Source organism: Pleurodeles waltl, chromosome 5 (genome assembly GCF_031143425.1).
Source record: "Pleurodeles waltl isolate 20211129_DDA chromosome 5, aPleWal1.hap1.20221129, whole genome shotgun sequence".
Taxonomy (NCBI): domain Eukaryota; kingdom Metazoa; phylum Chordata; class Amphibia; order Caudata; family Salamandridae; genus Pleurodeles; species Pleurodeles waltl.
In genome coordinates, this window is record NC_090444.1 from 570,458,888 (window position 1) to 570,479,341 (window position 20,454).

At 45.4% G+C, this 20,454-nt stretch overlaps 1 protein-coding gene across 1 annotated transcript in view; it reads left to right on the top strand.

Annotated features, from left to right (window-relative positions):
* The window catches only part of PAPOLG (poly(A) polymerase gamma), a 523,629-nt gene extending 506,437 nt beyond the window's left edge, over positions 1-17,192 (top strand). Inside the window, exons 21-22 of the mRNA XM_069234379.1 lie at positions 13,425-13,478; positions 13,640-17,192. Of these exons, the coding sequence (XP_069090480.1) occupies positions 13,425-13,478; positions 13,640-13,738 (153 nt within the window). The 3' untranslated portion in view covers positions 13,739-17,192. The remainder of the gene's footprint in view (positions 1-13,424; positions 13,479-13,639) is intronic.
* Positions 17,193-20,454: the final 3,262 nt, after the last annotated feature.

Here is a 20,454-nt window from a genome sequence, read left to right on the forward strand (position 1 = left end):
GGGCCAATGATCCAAAAGCTTTCAGGGAGCAGTCCCTAAAGCTCATTTTGACCCTGCGCTCTACACTGCGTCTCTCCCGATCTGTCAAGAGGAAGGTCACGAGAACGGTGGCGGGCCCCCATTTTTCATCGTCCCACTAAGGTCAGGGTAAGTCAAGGCACAAAAAGGTTGAAGAATAACAAGCGTTCTTTGACTTCAACCCATCTGTCGGTCAACAAGGGAAAGGGAGCATTATTGTTCCAGGTCTGTCCTTGGAGCCTTCGTCTGGCTTGACTGTACAAGTTTCTGGGAATCTGAGTGACTACTTCCCAACTCTGAGTTTTGAGGTACTGCACCGCATACTTGTGCATAGTCTTCCCTGTACTGCCTTCAGGCCCCCTCAGAGTCGGAATGGGCACCTCTGGTTTTGCACTGACATTTTAGGCCTCTGCTCCAGAGGTGGGTGGGTTGTGGGGAGGGGCACCTATGGATCTGTTCCTGGATTCCAAACTGCATTGGTCATACCACCTTGACCTTCCCCAATGCTGGTTCCAACATCTAAGTGCTTGACTCGTCCCGTGCCCAAGGTTGGTGCCGACCCCAGCCTCATTGCTGATTCAGACATGGAGCCAGACCAACAATGTGCGACGCCGATCAGACTTTGACAGGGACCTTGCTCCCTAGGTCGGATCCTTATTCTCTTTGGTTGTGGTATGGTGAGGATTGGGAGGGGTCGCTGGAACCTTTGGAATATCAGCTGGAAGATCTCTTGGACTGGCAGTTGGAATGGGGTGAAGCCAGTGGTCTGTGCACTTCTACTGACACTGGCATGCTTTTCACCATACTGTGGCTACGGAGGAAGGCATCCTCAGTGGTAAGTAAAGCGGCTGAGGTCCTAGACCTTGAGTTGCCTTCAGTGATGGCCAGGTCTAACCTAACAGGTGGTTCAGCCTGGGGCTTCCATTTCTAAACACCTTTTGCCCTTTTAACAAAGCCCTCACTGATGTCCTGCTGGGGACCTGGTTCTAACCCACCACAGAGGCTCCTGTAAACAGGACTATTGCCTACTGCCATAGAACTGCCCCAAATGACCCCAGTGTTCCTAACGCAACATCCCACCCCTAAGAGCTTGGTTATCCAAGCCTCCACATTCCTAAGTGCATTTCCTTCTGCACCCCAGGATAGGGAATCTAAGTGGCTGGATCTGCTTGGGAAGGTGTTTTCTTCCTCCAGCCTAGCATTGCAGTCTGAACACTGCATGCCTTTTGGACAGTTACACTCCTATTTTATGGGATATGGTTGCGTAGGTGCTGGCACAGGTCTTTGAGGAGGCCCAGGCCATTCTCTCCCATACTGTTGCTGACGGGAGAGACCGTGAAGTTCACAATACGATCTGGGCTAGGTACAATGGACTCACTAGGCAGAACAGTTGCATCGACGATGGCCATAAGGTGCAACGCTTGGTTGAGGAAGTCTGGCTTTTCAGGGGATGTCCAATCCATTCTTTTGGACATGCCCTTCCCTTTGATGGCATTAGTCTTTTTGGCGATAAAGCAGACTCTACATTTTAAGGAGTCCTGGGCTACAGCCAGGTCCTTGAGCTTTGCAATTGGCCCTTGCCACCTTCAGTCTGATTTTCGTCCCTTTTGTGGCTACGGAAGGGATGCCAAGCCACGTCCGTTCCCCCTCCAGCAACTTTGCTGCGCATGCTGCCCAGCATCAGCATGGCTGGGGACGTGGGATCAAACATCCTTGTGGATCAGAGTGCTGGCAGCCTAGCCATTCCACCACCCCTCCCTGCAGCAGCCTCCAAACCTTCCTAGTCTAATGCTTCCCCACCAGTCTGAAGCAGATTAGCGATCACCTATCCCCTGGCAGTCCATCACGTCAGACAGGTGGGTTTTGAAAATAGTTCAAAGGGGCTACTCCCTCACCCTTCAAGACTACACCTTCATCCATGTTGCCATCCTACAATCTGATGACTAAGGATCACCTGACAATTCTTCACTAGGAAGTTAAGGCTCTCTTGGCCAAGGGAGCCATAGAGGAGTGTCCCTGTGCCAGAAGTAGGTCGTGGTTGCTACTTTCTGGTGCCCAAAAAGAACCTGGGTGTCTGCCCCATCCTAGACCTTCAGTCCCTCAATCTTACTCAGGAAGAAGAAATTCAAAATGCTCACTGTGGCTCAGGTTCTAGCTGCCCTGTCCAGGAGACTAGAGGGTAGCGTTGGGCTTAAAGGACACTTTCTTCCATATCCCTATCCTGCCTGCCCACTGACGTTACTTGTGGTTCATGGTAGGCCACAAGCATTTTCAGTTCACCGTGCTCCCCTTTGGCCTTACCAGTGCACCTCTGGTGTTCACCAAGATGCTGACAGTGGTCGCAGCTCATCTGCAGGCTGTCATCTCCCACAGACATCTGTGGAGCTCCTTCATTCGCTGGGGTTCACTATAAACATGCCAAAGTCACACCGACTTCCCCTCAGACCCTCTTTAATCAGAGCTTTTCTGGACACAGTGCAGTTTTGGGCGTATCTTCCCAAGTGGGGAGTCCAGGATATTCAGGCTATGAAACTAATGTTTCAGCTTCTATCCTGGATTTCAGTGAGAATGACTGAGGGTGCTGGGCATCAGGGGAATCTTTCTGAAATTATCCAGATCTTGGAGGGAACTGCACAAGATCTGCAGTTGTGGTTCTTGAACCACGATTGGGTCAGAGGCAGATCCCTCTCCCTTCCCCAACCAGATCTGACTGTAGTGACTGATGCGTCATTCCTGGGATGGGGCAGCCACATGGGAGAAACACATCAGAGGCATCTGGTCTCCGTTGCAGTCTGGGCTCCACATCAGTCTTTTGGAGCTCAGGGTGATCAAACTGGCATTGAAAGCTTTCCTTCTCTCTCTCAAAGGGAAAGTGGTACAGGTGTTCATGTACAACACCCATGCCATGTGATACTGCAACAAACAGGGTGGGGTTGGGTTGTGGACCCTTTGTCAGCATGCTCTGCACCTCTAGACATGGCTGGAACATCGGGGCATTTCCCTGGTGGTTCAATACCTGGCAAGCTCTCTGAACGCCAGAGTGGACAAACTTGGCTGACAATGCCTGGTCAATCACGAATGGCTTCTCCACCCATATGTGGCGCAAGGTCTCAGCATTGGGGAGAGCTTTGGTAGATCTGTCTGCCTTCGCAGAGAACAGGGTCAGCAGTTTTGGCATTGGAGTTTCCAAGTTGGCATTCATTTGGCAATGCTTTTGTTTGTTTTTTTCTTGTATGGAGCTCAGACCTCCTGTTTGCCTTTCCACCCATACCAATTCTGCTCAGAAGTCTCAAGAAGAACAAGAACTTGGACCAAGTAATCCTTGTGGCTCCGGACTGGGAACAAAGTCTGGTATCCAAAGCTATAGAGCATGGCCATTGATTATCTGATCAGACTGCCCCTTTGAGAGGATCTTCTGTTGCAGCAGCAAGGAAAGGTTCTCCACCCAAATCTGTCCAGTCTCCACTTTCTTGCATGGAGATTGAGCTGTGGCAGTTGACAGTTTGACCTTCCATCCAAAGTCTAACATTATCTTGGCAGCCAGGCATCCCTCCGCCAAAATGGCATACGCCTGTCGAAACAAATTGTGGCATGGTGTACAGACAAGTCGGTTATCCTCCTCTCTTTCTGAGGTCCTCTTGTTTATACTTTCTTTGGCCCAGGAAGGTGCTGCTGTGGCCACGCTCCAAGGTTATTTGTTTGCTGTCTCTGCATTTCTGAGATTACCTGACCAACCCTCTTTAAGTATCCGATAGTTATTCGGTTCCTTTCCCATGTATTTCCTCCATTCCCCATTCATCATGCCCCAATTAGATTTGAATTTGGGTCTGACATTCCACATGTGTGCTCTCTTAGAAGCCTGAGGGGACAATTGTGAAGGGGCTCAAACATTAACGGCCTTGCTTGTGACCATAAACTCTGCCTGCAGGGTGAATGAGCTGCAGGCATTGTCATGTAAGCCACCCTACCTTTCCATCTAGCCTGACAAAGTGGTGCTTCTCACAAGAGCTTCCTTTTTGCCAAAAGTGGCTACGCCCTTTCATGTTTGCCAATCCATCATCTTGCCTACTTTTTACACACCTCTTCAACTTTCTAAGGAAGAGGAGACTCCGCCTCCTGGGCCCAAAAAGATTGTTGGTTTTCTACATTGATCATACCAGAGTTCCAGGTGGATGACCAACTATTTGTTGGGTATCTGGGTGCTAAGAAAGGTCGGGCAGTGCAGAAGAGAACCATCTATAGATGGGTCGTCGTTCTCTGTATTAAAATGTGCTACACATTGGCTTAAAAGAAACCCCCAGAGGGTTTGCACGCTCACTCTACCAGAGGGGCAGCTGCAAACACTATTAGCACGAGGTGTTCCGGTCCTTGACCTCTTTCAGGCAGCAACATTGGCATCACGGCACACGTTCACCAAACACTACTGCCCAAACAGTCTGGTCCAGAGAGACTGGTAGTTTGCCCGGTCGGTTCTACAGGACTTCTTTGTATGATCTTGGTTTACAGACCCACCTCCGGGAATGGTATTGCTTGGGTATCCATTCTAAGGTATGGAATCTGCAACTAGAAGACTATCAAATGAACAAGTTTGTTACCTTCTGTAACACCGTATCTGGTAGACATATTCTAGTTGCAGGTTCCTCACTGACCCACCCATCCTCCCCTCTGAACTGATTTCTAGGGACAGAGACTTCTCTTTCAGTGCCCTAGCTTTGATGCATCAGTGATGTTCATGGCTCTGTGCTTCTGGTGTGGAAAATCGTGAAAATAAACTGCCGTCAGTGCCTTTGGTGAAGCCTATATAGGACCCACGACGTCATCCAGCATGCACAACGCCGACATATGCGGAGCGGACACTCCACCTGTCGGCCCGCAGGGGTACTGCTCAAGAAATAGCTCCTGATCCAGACTGACACCTGGTTAAATGCTAAGGTAAGGAATCTGCAACTAAAATGTTCATTTGGGTGTGACCTGTGTGCCAAATCTACCAGGCTTTCTTCATGCTTCAGTGAAACCCTCTGCAGACATGAAGCCTGTAGCCAACTACCAGCCTACCCCCCCCCCCCCCACCCCCCTTCTAACCTGCCTGACAAAAGTCAAAAGATAACAAATGCCTACATTCCGGCACAATCACAGTACAGAGACTACCCTCATTGCAGCCATGGACAATATCAGAATGATCAGGGAATAGATGGCACTCTTGCTTTCATCTACTGGACCTTAACGCAGCTTTTGACAGTCTCCCACCAAATACTTAGCCAGTGGTTGCACAAAGTCAGCATCAAGGACTGACATTTTGCTGGATTTTCTCATTTCTGACAGTCTGCTCCTAGTCATTCAGCCTGGCGTTAATCTGGGACACAGTCAACCTCATCTGCATAGTTCCACAATGATCTTCACTCCACCCCAATCGTCAACATTATCCATGCTCACTGAATCATCGTACCTCTAGACTGATGATGTACTCCTTAAACAATACGCCAGAGACATAAACCAATTTCTCGGTCTGCGTGACTGAAGTTGCCAAATTGATGAAAACCAACTGCCTCAAGCTCAACACAGAAAAGACAGAAGTGTAGTGATCTTCATCATAAACTTTCCCTGGGACTCCACCTTCATGGCCTGCCAAACTCTGACCTACACACCACCTGCAACACTTGCAAGGCATCTTGGAATAAAAATTGACAACCAACTCCCCATAACTGGCCAGTTGAATGCGGTCAGTTTCCTGCTTCCACATACTCAAGATGCTCAAGAAGATCTTGAAATAGCTCCTCACCAGCACTCTCAGAATCATCACCCAAGCCTATGCTAGAATCAATGCACAGTTGGCGAGAACATAAAGCTGAGGGACCAGCCTTACCCTCAACCTCCTACCACACACTTGCATCACCCCGCAGCCCAAAAAGCTCCACTGTCTCCTAGTCCACAAACGAGCACTCTTCAAACTCCTCACGCACACAAAGCCTTCCACATTAGCCCCATGTACCTCAACCGCATAAACTTCCACAAACCTACCCAACACCACCTACCAGCCGGATCCTTTTTGCACACATCTCTTGCAAATGCAGAACCAGATCCAGCAGTCGTGCATTCTCCTACCTTGCTTCTTAAACCTGGAATGGCCTGCCCTTGCTCATCAGAATTACCACCACCTTAGTTCTTGATTTCTGCATAAAACTGAAGACTTGGCTCTTCATCTAGTCACTACCCTGTCTTGGCTCATTCTGCTCCTGCCTTAGCACCAAGATACCCTACCGGGTGAGTTGCTCACTATACAAACACACATAACCTAACAAACATAGGTGTAGTGTTGCTGAGCTATACCTCTTGTTCAAGATGGAAGTGAAACTTAATAACACAGCGAGTTACTGTTTCCCATACAACTTTTAGAAAGCATGACACTTCATTTCAATTTTGTCAGTGCTGTGGTGAGCACTGTTTACTATGAATGCCACAATGTATTGTCTCATAAAGACATGTTCGATGGCATCTGTCGCTGTAGATACACATGGTATGCATGAGCTCGCCATCTGGTGTTGGGTCGGAGTGTTACAAGTTGTTTTTCTTCGAAGAAGTGTTTTCGAGTCACGGGACCGAGTGACTCCTCCTTCTGTGCTCATTGCGCATGGGCGTCGACTCCATCTTCGATTGTTTTCTTTCCGCCATCGGGTTCGGACGTGTTCCTGTCGCTCCGAGTTTCGGAACGGAAAGATAGCTGAAAACGGAAGATTTTCGACGGTATCGTTGCGATCCGGTTCGACATAGACACATACGACGACGCGTTGAACATCGAAGCGCTTCGGTGCCCTTCGGGGTAGATTTCGGCACCCCGTCGGGGCCTAGTCGGCCCGACCGCGTGGAGAACGCCGATGGAACGGACCCCGTTTCGATTCTGCCCCGAATGCCACAACAAATATCCTTATACGGACCTACACTCGGTCTGTAACCTGTGCCTGTCACCCGAGCACAGCGAAGAATCCTGTGAGGCCTGTCGGGCGTTCCGGTCCCGAAAAACTCTGCGCGACCGTCGAGCGAGAAGACTGCAGATGGCGTCCACGCCAAAGGAGCGTCGACAGTTCGAGACAGAAGAGGAACAGGAGGAATCCTTTTCCATCCAGGATTCAGACTCCGACGAGCTAGACTCTACAAAAACTGTGAGTAAGACGTCGAGATCAGAACTTAAGAAAGGAAAGAAGGCCCAGGGGACGCCACTGCCAACCGGCCATGGCTCCACCCAAATTCTCGGTGACCAACAATCGGCACCGAAAAAGGCCCATTCAGTGTCGAGATCGTCCGACTTCGGTCGAGACACCGGCACGCAGCCTCCTCGGGACCGAGAGAGTGCTAAACAGAAGCATCGACACCGAGAGTTCGGTGTCGACACGGATCGACGCCGAGACAGTGGCGCCGAAGACCATAGAGGCCAAGAATTTTCAGCACAGAAAAAGAGGAAGGTTACCTCGGAGCCGAAAAAACAAACAACAGGGTTTTCGGAGCCGAAAAAAGCGACATCAGACCCTGTTTCTGGCTCCTATACTGAAGAGCATTCTATGTCTTCTCAAATGAAGAAACATAGATTTGAACAAGAACTGCAATCCACTGACGTGGATCATACGCAAAAGCGTATCTTTATTCAGCAGGGGACTGGGAAGATCAGTACCCTTCCACCTGTCAAACGAAAGAGAACGCTTCAGTTTACTTCTCAGCAACAAACAGCACAAAAGGTAACACCTCCTCCCTCACCTCCACCTGTAACTCCGGCTTCGCCAACTTACACCCCGTCACATTCGCCAGCTCACACCGCCATGAGCCACGATGACCAAGATCAGGATGCGTGGGACTTGTACGACGCACCAGTGTCTGATAACAGCCCAGACACATACCCAACTAGGCCATCACCACCGGAAGACAGCACAGCCTACTCACAAGTGGTGGCTAGAGCAGCACTATTCCATAATGTGGAACTCCACTCGGAACAAGTAGAGGATGATTTTTTATTTAACACCCTCTCTTCAACCCACAGCTCCTACCAAAGCCTGCCGATGCTCCCAGGCATGCTACGCCATGCAAAGGACATTTTCAAGGAGCCAGTTAAAAGTAGGGCAGTGACGCCTAGGGTGGACAAAAAGTATAAGGCGGCTCCTACGGACCCTGTATTCATCACCTCTCAGCTGCCACCAGATTCTGTGGTGGTAGGGGCTGCCAGAAAACGGGCAAATTCACACACTTCTGGGGATGCACCTCCCCCAGATAAAGAAAGCAGGAAGTTCGATGCAGCCGGGAAGAGGGTTGCTGTCCAAGCAGCAAACCAGTGGCGCATCGCAAATTCACAAGCGCTGCTAGCGCGATACGACAGAGCCCACTGGGATGAGATGCAGCATCTCATTGAACATCTCCCAAAAGATCTGCAAAAAAGAGCAAAACAGGTTGTTGAGGAGGGTCAAAACATTTCCAACAATCAAATACGCTCCTCCATGGATGCAGCAGACACAGCCGCAAGGACCATTAATACGTCGGTTACCATCCGTAGGCACGCATGGCTCAGAACGTCTGGATTCAAGCCAGAAATTCAGCAGGCAGTGCTTAACATGCCAGTCAACGAAAAACTTCTGTTCGGTCCGGAGGTCGACACAGCCATAGAAAAGCTCAAGAAGGACACTGACACTGCCAAGGCCATGGGCGCACTCTACTCCCTGCAGAGCAGAGGATCTTATAACACCTTCCGCAAAACACCTTTTAGAGGAGGGTTTCGGGGTCAGGCCACACAAGCTAGCACCTCACAGTCCGCACCGCCCACCTACCAGGGACAGTACAGGGGAGGTTTTCGGGGCCAGTATAGAGGGGGGCAATTCCCTAGGAATAGAGGAAGATTTCAAAGCCCCAAAACCACTACCAACAAGCAGTGACTCACACGTCACTCACCCCTCCCACACAACACCAGTGGGGGGGAGGATACGTCAATATTACGAAGCATGGGACAAAATAACTACAGACACATGGGTCCTAGCAATTATCCAACATGGTTATTGCATAGAATTCCTGCAATTCCCCCCAGACATACCACCAAAATCACAAAATTTATCAAAATAGCTTCTAGAGATAGAAGTTCAAGCACTACTGCAAAAAAATGCAATAGAATTAGTACCAAGCACACAAATAAACACAGGAGTTTATTCACTGTACTTCTTGATACCAAAAAAGGACGAAACCCTGAGACCAATTCTAGACCTCAGAGTGGTAAACACATTCATCAAATCAGACCACTTTCACATGGTCACACTACAAGAAGTGTTACCATTGCTCAAAAAACACAACTACATGACAACCCTAGACCTCAAGGACGCATATTTCCATATACCAATACACCAATCACACAGGAAATATCTAAGGTTTGTATTCAAAGGAATACATTACCAATTCAAAGTATTGCCTTTTGGTTTAACAACCGCTCCAAGAGTATTCACAAAATGCCTAGCAGTAGTCGCTGCACACATCAGAAGGCAGCAAATACATGTGTTCCCGTATCTAGACGACTGGCTAATCAAAACCAGTTCGCTCACACAATGCTCAAACCACACAAATCAAGTCATACAAACCCTCTACAAACTAGGGTTCACCGTCAACTTTGCAAAATCAAACAGTCTGCCAAGCAAAGTACAGCAATATCTAGGAGCCATAATAGACACGACAAAAGGACTAGCAACGCCAACCCCACAAAGGATCCACAATTTCAACAGAGTCATTCAACACATGTCTCCAAACCAAACAATACAAGCAAGAACAATACTACAGCTCCTAGGCATGATGTCCTCATGCATAGCCATTGTCCCAAACGCAAGACTGCACATGAGGCCCTTACAACAGTGCCTAGCCTCACAGTGGTCTCAAGCACAGGGTCACCTTCTAGATCTGGTGTTGCTAGACCGCCAAACTTACCTCTCGCTTCTATGGTGGAACAGTATAAATTTAAACATAGGGCGGCCTTTCCAAGACCCAGTGCCACAGTACGTAATAACAACAAATGTTTCCATGACAGGGTGGGGAGCACATCTCAATCAACACAACATAAGAGGACAATGGAACATACATCAAACAAAACTGCATATAAATCATCTAGAATTATTAGCAGTTTTTCAAGCACTAAAAGCTTTCCAACCAATCATAACCCACAAATACTTCCTTGTCAAAACAGACAACATGACAACGATGTATTATCTAAACAAACAAGGAGGAACACATTCAACGCAGTTAAGCTTGTTAGCTCAGAAAATATGGAAGTGGGCAATCCACCATCAAATTGGTCTAATAGCACAGTTTATTCCGGGGATCCAGAATCAGCTGGCAGACAATCTCTCTCGATCACCAGCAAGTCCACGAATGGGAAATCCACCCACAGATTCTGAACACCTACTTCACTCTCTGGGGAACACCACAAATAGACTTATTTGCAACAAAAGAGAACGCAAAATGCCAAAACTTCGCGTCCAGATACCCACACAAGCAATCCCAAGGCAATGCCCTATGGATGAACTGGTCAGGAATATTTGCTTACGCTTTTCCTCCTCTCCCTCTCCTTCCTTACCTAGTAAACAAATTGAGTCAAAACAAACTCAAACTCATTTTAATAGCACCAACGTGGGCAAGACAACCCTGGTACACAACACTGCTAGATCTGTCTGTAGTACCACACATCAAACTGCCCAACAAACCAGATCTGTTAACGCAACACAACCAACAGATCAGACACCCGGACCCAGCATCGCTGAATCTAGCAATCTGGCTCCTGAAATCCTAGAATTCGGACACTTACAACTTAGCCAAGAGTGCATGGCAGTCATAAAGCAGGCCAGAAGGCCATCCACTAGACACTGCTACGCAAGTAAGTGGAAAAGATTTGTTTGGTACTGCCATCATAATCAGATACAACCACTAGATGCAACTCCAAAACATATAGTAAATTACTTGCTCCATTTACAAAAGGCAAAGCTAGCCTTCTCTTCTATTAAAATACACCTTGCAGCAATATCTGCATACCTGCAAACTACCTATTCAACTTCCTTGTATAGGATACCAGTTATCAAAGCATTCATAGAAGGGCTTAAAAGAATTATACCACCAAGAACACCACCTGTTCCTTCATGGAACCTAAACGTGGTTCTAACAAGACTCATGGGCCCACCTTTCGAACCCATGCACTCTTGCGGAATACAATTCCTAACCTGGAAAGTTGCCTTTCTCATCGCCATTACATCTCTAAGAAGAGTAATTGAAATTCAAGCGTTCACAACACAAGAGCCTTTTATACAAATACATAAAAATAAGGTCGTCCTACGACCTAATCCAAAATTTTTACCAAAAGTTATTTCACCATTCCATCTAAATCAAACGGTAGAACTACCAGTTTTTTTCCCACAGCCAGATTCTGTGGCTGAAAGAGCACTACATACATTAGATGTCAAAAGAGCATTAATGTACTACATTGACAGAACAAAGAACATCAGAAAAACTAAACAGCTATTTATTGCATTCCAAAAACCTCATGCAGGTAACCCAATATCAAAACAAGGTATAGCCAGATGGATAGTTAAATGCATCCAAATCTGCTACCTTAAAGCAAAAAGACAACTGCCCATTACTCCCAGGGCACATTCAACAAGGAAAAAAGGTGCTTCAATGGCCTTTTTAGGAAACATCCCAATGCAGGAAATATGTAAGGCAGCCACTTGGTCTACGCCTCACACATTCACCAAACACTACTGTATAGATGTGCTATCCGCACAACAAGCTACAGTAGGTCAAGCTGTACTAAGAACTCTATTTCAGACAACTTCTACTCCTACAGGCTAAACCACCGCTTATGGGGAACTAACTGCTTACTAGTCTATGCATACCATGTGTATCTACAGCGACAGATGCCATCGAACTGAAAATGTCACTTACCCAGTGTACATCTGTTCGTGGCATCAGTCGCTGAGATTCACATGGACCCACCCACCTCCCCGGAAGCCTGTAGCAGTTCAGAAGTTACCTTCAATTTTGTACATTTGTATATATATTACTTAATCCTTTAATAGGTACATACTTACATTTTTCATTGCGCGGGCACTATTACTATAGTACAACTCCTACCTCACCCTCTGCGGGGAAAACAATCGAAGATGGAGTCGACGCCCATGCGCAATGAGCACAGAAGGAGGAGTCACTCGGTCCCGTGACTCGAAAACACTTCTTCGAAGAAAAACAACTTGTAACACTCCGACCCAACACCAGATGGCGAGCTCATGCATACCATGTGAATCTCAGCGACTGATGCCACGAACAGATGTACACTGGGTAAGTGACATTTTCATTATATGACCTGTTCGGCAGTAACATTGCTCACTTCTATAGTATTGCTCTGCTGCCTCTGACCTTGACTGTGCAAGAACCGCTGCAGAATACAGTGGTTTTTCCATGTTGTAGAGCCAAGATTTGGTCATGCTGCTGTCCTTGCACATAGTCTGCATGCAGTCGCCTGTTCCCACCACTTCTGAATGCTGCAGCGATCACCAATAATGGACCCAACTTAAGGATCCTTCACAGGGTTCTGCTGGTTCAAGGCTTGAGTCCCCACCTGCTTGCTGCTATTCATTTCCCAGGGGCGAGGTGCCTTAATACAGACAGCAGAGACATCCAGCTTATTTATTTTAAGGGTATATTCGAAGCAGCGTGGCGGATCTGCAGCAGCACGTCCTGTTAAGCAGCTGTCATGGCTCCTTCTCTGCTTTCATTGTAAAAGTTATAGATAAAATTGAAGGTCACATTTATCTTGTGTTGATTGATCATATGTTTACTGCTTAGCCTAAATTGTGCTAAAACAAATCAGCATTTTCTCCAAAACCTTTTTATGATGTTTATATAACCCAATCGATTTGCTTACTAGCTATATTTCTTAATGTTAAGTCTTTTTTCGTAACATACTCTTCATAGCGCTCACTCCGAGTACTTTCTTCTGTAATATAAAAGTACCAAATTCCAAATACCTATGTTAGAGTATTTTTCTGCCAATACAATTTTATCCAGTATGGTATTGAGTCACCTGTGACAGTTCAGGCCTCCCAAACTCCAGCATACAAACTAGCCTAAATGGCGGTCGGTCTGCTATTGGACCCTCACTGCAGGTAATTGCAGGTGGCAGAGGTTTTTAGGGGTTACACTTTCCTTAATGATTACAATTTATTTCGAGTTTTAATACCAATTGTTTCTCACCCCTATTGATTTTAACAACACCAAGAAGAGGGGTTGCTAATCGCCAGGAATGATATACCTTTTATTGCATGGCATGTTCCTAGAAATTGTATCCTTTTTAGAATGCTTGTATGTAATGCTGCATGCATCGGTTGAATGATACTTAATTTTTTCAGGACTGTCTTGGAGAAACTCTGCCAATTCCAGTCATTGACGCTGCCAGGTCGAAGGTAAGAAGCTAATGTTCCATAACTTACGTTCTCTATTCACACAAATTATATCAACCTCTAAGTTTGCACTAATTGCAGCATTTAGAAGGGAAATGCAGGGGATTAAAATGGCACAAGTGTCTGCTTGACTTTTATTGTTGTATTCAATTTTTTTATTGCAGAGACTTCCAAGCAAAGAACTTCCTGATGCATCCTCTCCTATACCTACGAATACCATTCGCGTCATAAAAAACTCCATCCGATTAACCCTTAACCGATGACCCCACCAGTTTCCAGATGACTGTTAAATGCAGTTTTGTGGCCAGTGCATGTGACCTGTAATGTTCATTTACAGTTGCAGCTCCGCTTCATATGGTCGATTGGTGGCAACACATTCGTAAAAATCCAGTTTTTGCAAATATGTAGGTCTGACTTGACTAAGCAGAACACCAACTTGCCTACACTGCTATGTATAGTTTTATGTAATGCTCTTCTGTGAAACAATGGACTACGATTGAGGCTCTCAGGTTTTTTTGTTTTTTTTTTCTCCTCACATTGCCTCAACTTTTAAAACACTGCCTTTTTGTATGGAGATTTCCTCATCTTCATTTAAACATTTACCTATAATGTAGTACTTGTTATAATTCATTTTTTGGCTTTTAAAGTACTGTATTGCAATCAAACGGGAGTTGCAGGAAAAACAAAAAAAACAAAAAAAAGTGGTTTAATCTATTTTGGGGGGGAGGGAGATGGGACAGGAGGGTAAGGTATAAATTGTTTTTAGCTATTGGGATGCAATTTGTGGTGTACAAAATGTCTGGGTGTCAGTGGTTTCTGGTTTCCCAGTTAGTTTATGCTAATAATGAATTAAATTATTTTGCATTCGCATTGAGATACAAGAAATCAATGATCTGTGTGTGGTTTTCGGGTGGTTGTTATATATCTGAGTTGCAGTGGTTGATCTGGAATTTTACATTATGCAGGAACCTTTAAACCAATGTAATTTGCCTCCCATGGAGGCCAAAGAATACCAATCTTAACTACCGTGGGGAACGAGAGAGTATCTTCAAATCTACTAAGAAGGGGCTTATTTAGGAATCTTGAATTAAGCTTCCTTTCCCTTGCATTTGGGCATTATTGCTTTATTAGTGTTTTTGTTAGCATTAAGCTGATAACCTTGACACGTGAATGAATTAATGGCCGTCCAGGCTACGAATTATGGAATACTTGGTCCCCTTTCTGGTTTGTTTCTGTTCCATCTTAGAGAGTGATGTGTACTATAATTTAAAAGTTGTTTCCTTCAAAGTAGAGATGTGAAGGACCTACTTTCTACTTCATAGGTTTCAGATCTTCACGGATTCCCCAACACCACGCTAGACCCTCCACATTTGCATGCCTTAGGTGCAATGTATTGGCTTTGGGGGCTGGATCTCAATATTCTGTGCCTGAGGTTGTTTACCCTTCCTACTCACCGTCCATCCTACTATTGTTTGGTAGGTCTTAGAGGCTTTAAATCCAGTTGCACACTTCCGTCATCAGTCAAGAAGAGCACGTCTTTGTGGGTTGTAGTGGTAATTTTGTCTGATATGTGTTTGTGTTCTGGGAATGCTCCTAGTCTTGTTCAAAGCTCTTTAGTGTACCTGTTTTATCATTTGTGATGTATTTCTGTAGACTCTAATAGTCAAAAATCTTAATTCACCATTGGGAGACACCCCAGAACTTTTTGTCCTACTGTATGTTAAATCTTGAAATATTCCACAGCGCACCTCACATCCCCCTCCTGTGGGCTTATCTCCATTATGTTTCCCAGGGTTTATACCATGCTCACAAGAGTTGCTCTTCAGTCGCATAATGATCAGTTGCAACTTAAGGGAGTGGCTATGCTGGTTGCCCATACATTCTTCTAATTGTCTGTAAAGGAATGTTTTTTTGATCCAACTGTACTATTTGGGGGGAATGACCTAAACATAGGTTCAGTCATGAAGAACAAGCAGGAATTGCTGAACTCATGGTGCCCTGTGGCATGTGGTGAAGCCATTTCTCAAATTTGTTGTAATTTGCGTTGTCAGATTTATAGCCAAGTTGCTCTGTTTCATCTGATATCTAATAAAGGCAATCTGACTTGCCATCTGATTTTTCCCTGTCTGTGCAAATGTTCACTCTAGGACCTCCTTGCGATCAGTTGCTAATTTTCTTGCTCTCTTACCAATCTGTAATCGACTCTGCCAGACCACCTACACTAAATTCATTGCGCTTGGGCCTATTCAGACATAACCCATTTAGCTCGGACCAGTAAAATAGTAAATTAATTCTGCTAAATTGACTTTGCTCACATCCTGGATGATGCACTGTAGCTCTGTCTCAGGCTGATTGTGAATGTTTTCATAATTTATTAAACAACTTGGTACACTCACCCCAGCATATCACTGCAAATGTAAGTTTTGATTTAGATGTTCCCCATATTGTGAAACTCAAGGTGCATCTGTGTTAAGTCACTTGGTCAAAGATCTTACTGCCTTATGCCAGATATAGAAGTACTCCGATTACCCACTCCTTCTAAAAGGCAAATATGTGAGTCTTTATAAGAAGATACATTAAAGACGTTCTACTTTCAGAGAAGAGGACCCTTTTAAAGCTTTAAAGCTCCTGGTAACTGCCATCATCAGGTAATTGGCTGTGTAGTATGGGCAGTGGGTTACATTGCTGATGGTCTGGGGCTTTCAGGTTGGTCTTATATGTAAATTCAGCAAATTACCTATTCAACAGAAAAAAGTTCCGTCTCATTCCTGTTCATTCCTAGTTCACAAATGCTGATGGACAGTGCAGCATTCTTGTGGACTGTTAAACCGTCGTCCTCAGTAGCTCTCTTCCATTGCCGTTCAGGTGACCAAGCTCCATTTCTAAGGTTTGAAATCGGATCCAAGCTGGTCCATCAGAGAACTGACAATGCTGTGCCGTTGCACAACTTTAACACTTAAAAGAACTAAACCAGTCATAAACGGGCAAGAGAATCCTGTTTCCTAGAGTGAAAACAGCATTCTAACACCATGTATTCACTGTCCTCGCCTGTTGAATGTCTGGTGGTTTCTTAGCAAGTCCACTAAGCATCCATAAAATCACAAACATTGTTTGATAGCTGTCCGCAGGCAGCCACCCTATAATGTTTTCTTGCTACCTGGCATAGATGGTGCTTAAGCACATTTGTGAGTAGCAAAAATGCGGGTACCTCCCACTTTCCACTGGGTTGCTTGGGTAAGCCTTCGTCAGAAAACACATTATCTACAGGCAAGGATTTGGTTGGCTGCTGCGGTCTTCCTTATCTGCTCTACCTACAGAGGTAAATAATTTGTCCAATTTATGGCTACCTCCTAGTTTGGCATGCGACCCCCTTTCACCAGCTAAAAGGCTGAAGTTATGCAAAGGATTGGTCACTTGATTCACAGTACAAGCCTGTGGAGAGGTAATAGGAAGGGAAATGTGGGGGAGGTTAAAGGATGACAAAGTAGGGCGGACACTGGTGTCAGTTTAATTTGATGCAAAATCATTTTTTTTACCAGGACATACCTTCACAAAAGTAAAATTTTAACATTGGTTGTTCATCTCTTTACAGAAACCATGTTTATCGTATATACAATCCTAACATCTTTGACTTCTTGTATATCATTTATTCAGTTTTGTAATTGACATTGTATGCAGACTTTTTGTATAAACTGTAAAATACCATCTTTCACAATACATATGAAACTGGATTTTGTCTTTTTTCTTGCATAATTGTGTGCGTCTGTATGAATATTTACCCATAAAGTACAGAATTTATTTCATATTGAGCATGCACAAACTTGCCTTGTTTTAAGCAACTCTAAAATATTAAGGTTGTTTTGTTTACAGACTGTAACTTTGTATGACCAGTATGTTTATGTGCTATATTTTGATTTATTGGTACTTTGTATAGTCAAGCCTAATCTTTCATGTAAGTTCTGATAGAAGTGCAAAATTATTTCTTGTGGGTTTACTTAGAGATTGTAGACGAAGGTGTTCAAGAACTGTTTATGGAAGTGCACAGAAACATTGATTTGACTGTTTAGTTAAAACATCTATACAGTAAGCACCTGTGCTCTGACAGCTTAGTCCTTTGCACTACCTCTGTAATTTAGTGTCTGATAAGTTATCACGTGTAACGCTAGGAATTGCATCCGGCCATACTGGTGTTTTTCCTGGGAGTGAAACCTCTTGTCATGAGCATATAGATAAGCTTAACAGCTCAACCTATCATATGAGAGGCATACTTTTTTTTGGGGGGTGGGGGGAGTCAATGGTCTTGTAAACCAGCTCAAAATGCAAGAATTGGTAAATGCCTAAGAGCCCACACTAGATATACAAGTTCAGCATGTAATACAGGGAAGTACTTGAACTTGTTATCACAATTACTCCTTCATTTAAGATGTTTTATAGGGACCCATTTTAAAACACACATGGTGTTCTTGTTAGTGTCTTTTTTTTTTTTTTTTTTTTTTTTTTACTTCCTCCTTCTAAAGTGAAAGATATCTAGCACAAGTTTCTTTTTGCTCCTCAATAACCTAGAATTGTTGTTTTGATAGCTACTTCTAACCATAGATTCATCACCTTCATAATATCCCCAGTCTGTATCAGGAAGATATAAATTTGTATCTAAGATTTATTATTGCTTTGAAAGATATAAGATTGCTTCCTAAGATTTAAAATTGCTGTGAAAGATCTTCATTTGTATCTGGAAGATTTAAAATCGCTTTGCTGCCATACTCCAGTAGGTGACGCCAAGCACCTCTGCAGCAACTTTGTTCTGCCGTGGGAGACATGATGGCGCCACATATAATCACCACCCTGGCGTGTTTACATCCATTCTTTTTTCCAAACCAGTGTGCATGGGAACAATGTCTTCCCCCTAAAACCAGAGCCTGAAAGGTAACACATGGCAAGAAGTCTTGTTAATTGGGGGTTTAATGTTGCTCTTTCCTGTCAATGGGGTAGTTGTGATGTATGAGTAGGTCAGTGATTCAGTCTTGTCTATGATCTCGATAACAATCATAGTGGCTAATATACTGGTGCAATTGAAGGCAATATGGTGCTACTTAGCACCTTCACTGTAATGTCCTGAAGGAGAAAGAGCTGGGAATAGTCGATTGAATGAGGTAGCAGGTGTTCTCCTGGGTGCTTGAGGTAAAGTGAAGCAATTCTGTGTTGAATGCTGGCATGGAGCTTGGCAGGTGAAGTATCTTGTGTATCTGATAGACTTCTAGCCACAAATTCCTTACCTCAAAATTTTCCATAGGTGTCGGACTGGATTTTAACATTTATTCATGAGCTGTCCCCCTTGTGCCGGTTGGTCACGTCGTTCAGCTCGAAGTGACGTACTCAATGCCTATATAGGTGCCACCCTAGTGCGCTGACATCAGTAATTTTCTTTTTTGCACCAGTCAGCGCAGATCTGGAGAGAGATACCCCCAGTCACTGACTGCCTCTTTCTAGCTTCGTTACCCCCACTTTTAGCCTGTTTGTCAGTCTGTTTGACTGTGTCTACTGGGATCCTGCAAACCAGGGCCTCAGTTGTTATCCTCTCTCCCTTAAATTTGGTTGTTGGTTACTGTTAACACAGTATTTCACTCAGTTGGCATACTGGTAACCCCTTAAGTCTGTAGTATATAGTGCTGAGGGCATTGGGGTTGCAGGGTATCCGTATGGGCTGCACAGATATTTTGCCACCCAGAGGGAGATAATGTAAAGGCTTCTGCAGGACTGCCATTGCAGCCTGCGTGAAAAGGTGCAAGCATCCTTTCACTGCCATTTACACTGCACCAGCTCACTTATAAGTCACCCCTATAGCAGGCCCACCAGCCCTGAGGGCTGGATGCAAAGTATCTGTGTGGGAGCAGTAGCAGAGGTGCCCCAACAACCTCCAGGACCATTTTCCCCAGACTTCGTGAGTGCGGGGACACCATTTTACGTGTGTACTGGACATATGTCACTACCTATGTACAGCTATATAATGGTATCTCCGAACATAGGCATGTTTGATATCAAACATGTTGGAATCATACCCCAAGGCTTTTGCAAGTATTGGTTGTATGATTCCACGCACTCTGGGGGCTCCTTAGAGGACCCCCAGTACTGCCATTACAGCTTTCTGAGAGTTTCCAGGCAGCCACCTCCCAGACCGGGTTTTTCAAGCAACAGGAGGGCAGAAACCTAACACATGAAGGCAGAACAAAGGATTTCCTTTGCAAGAGGGGGTATTACACCCTCTCCCTTTGGAAATAGATGTTAGAGGCTTGGGAGGGGTAGTCTCTCCAAGCCACTGGAAATGCTTTCAAGGGCATACTTGGTGCCCTCCTTGCATAAACCAGTCTAAACTGGTTCAGAGACCCTCTGTCCATGCACTGGCGTGAAACTGGACAAAGGAAAGGGGAGTGACCACCCCCCTGTCCATCACCACCCCACTGTCCATCACCACCCCTGGGGTGGTACTCAGAGCTCCTCCAGAGGGTCCCTGGGTTTTGACATCTTGGATTCAAGGTTGGCAGGGGACTCTGGGAGCATCTGAGTAGCCAGTGTCAGCAGGTGACATCTGAGCCCTCCACTAATAGGTGCTTGCCTGGTTAGGGCTATTTAGGGTCTCTCCTTTGGGTGGTTCCTCAGATTCTGATTGCAAGACTCCAGCAGGAATCCTCTGCATCCTCCACTTCGACTTCTCACTGAAGAAACTGACTCTGGACCCTCCAGGAACTCTACAAGCTCCAACAAAGAAGCAAGACGCCTTCTGCAACATTGGATCTCCAGCTCCTGCCAGCAACTGTTTCCAGGTTGTGCATCCTCTGAAGATAGTCCGTCTTCTGCCTGCATCAGAGGAGCAAAGGAATCTCCCTTGGGGGTGAATGAGTCACCCCCTGCTTCTCCAGGCACCAACTGCGACTACTGGCTGCGTGGATCCCCTCTCGTGCTGAGCTGCATGGATCCTGCATCA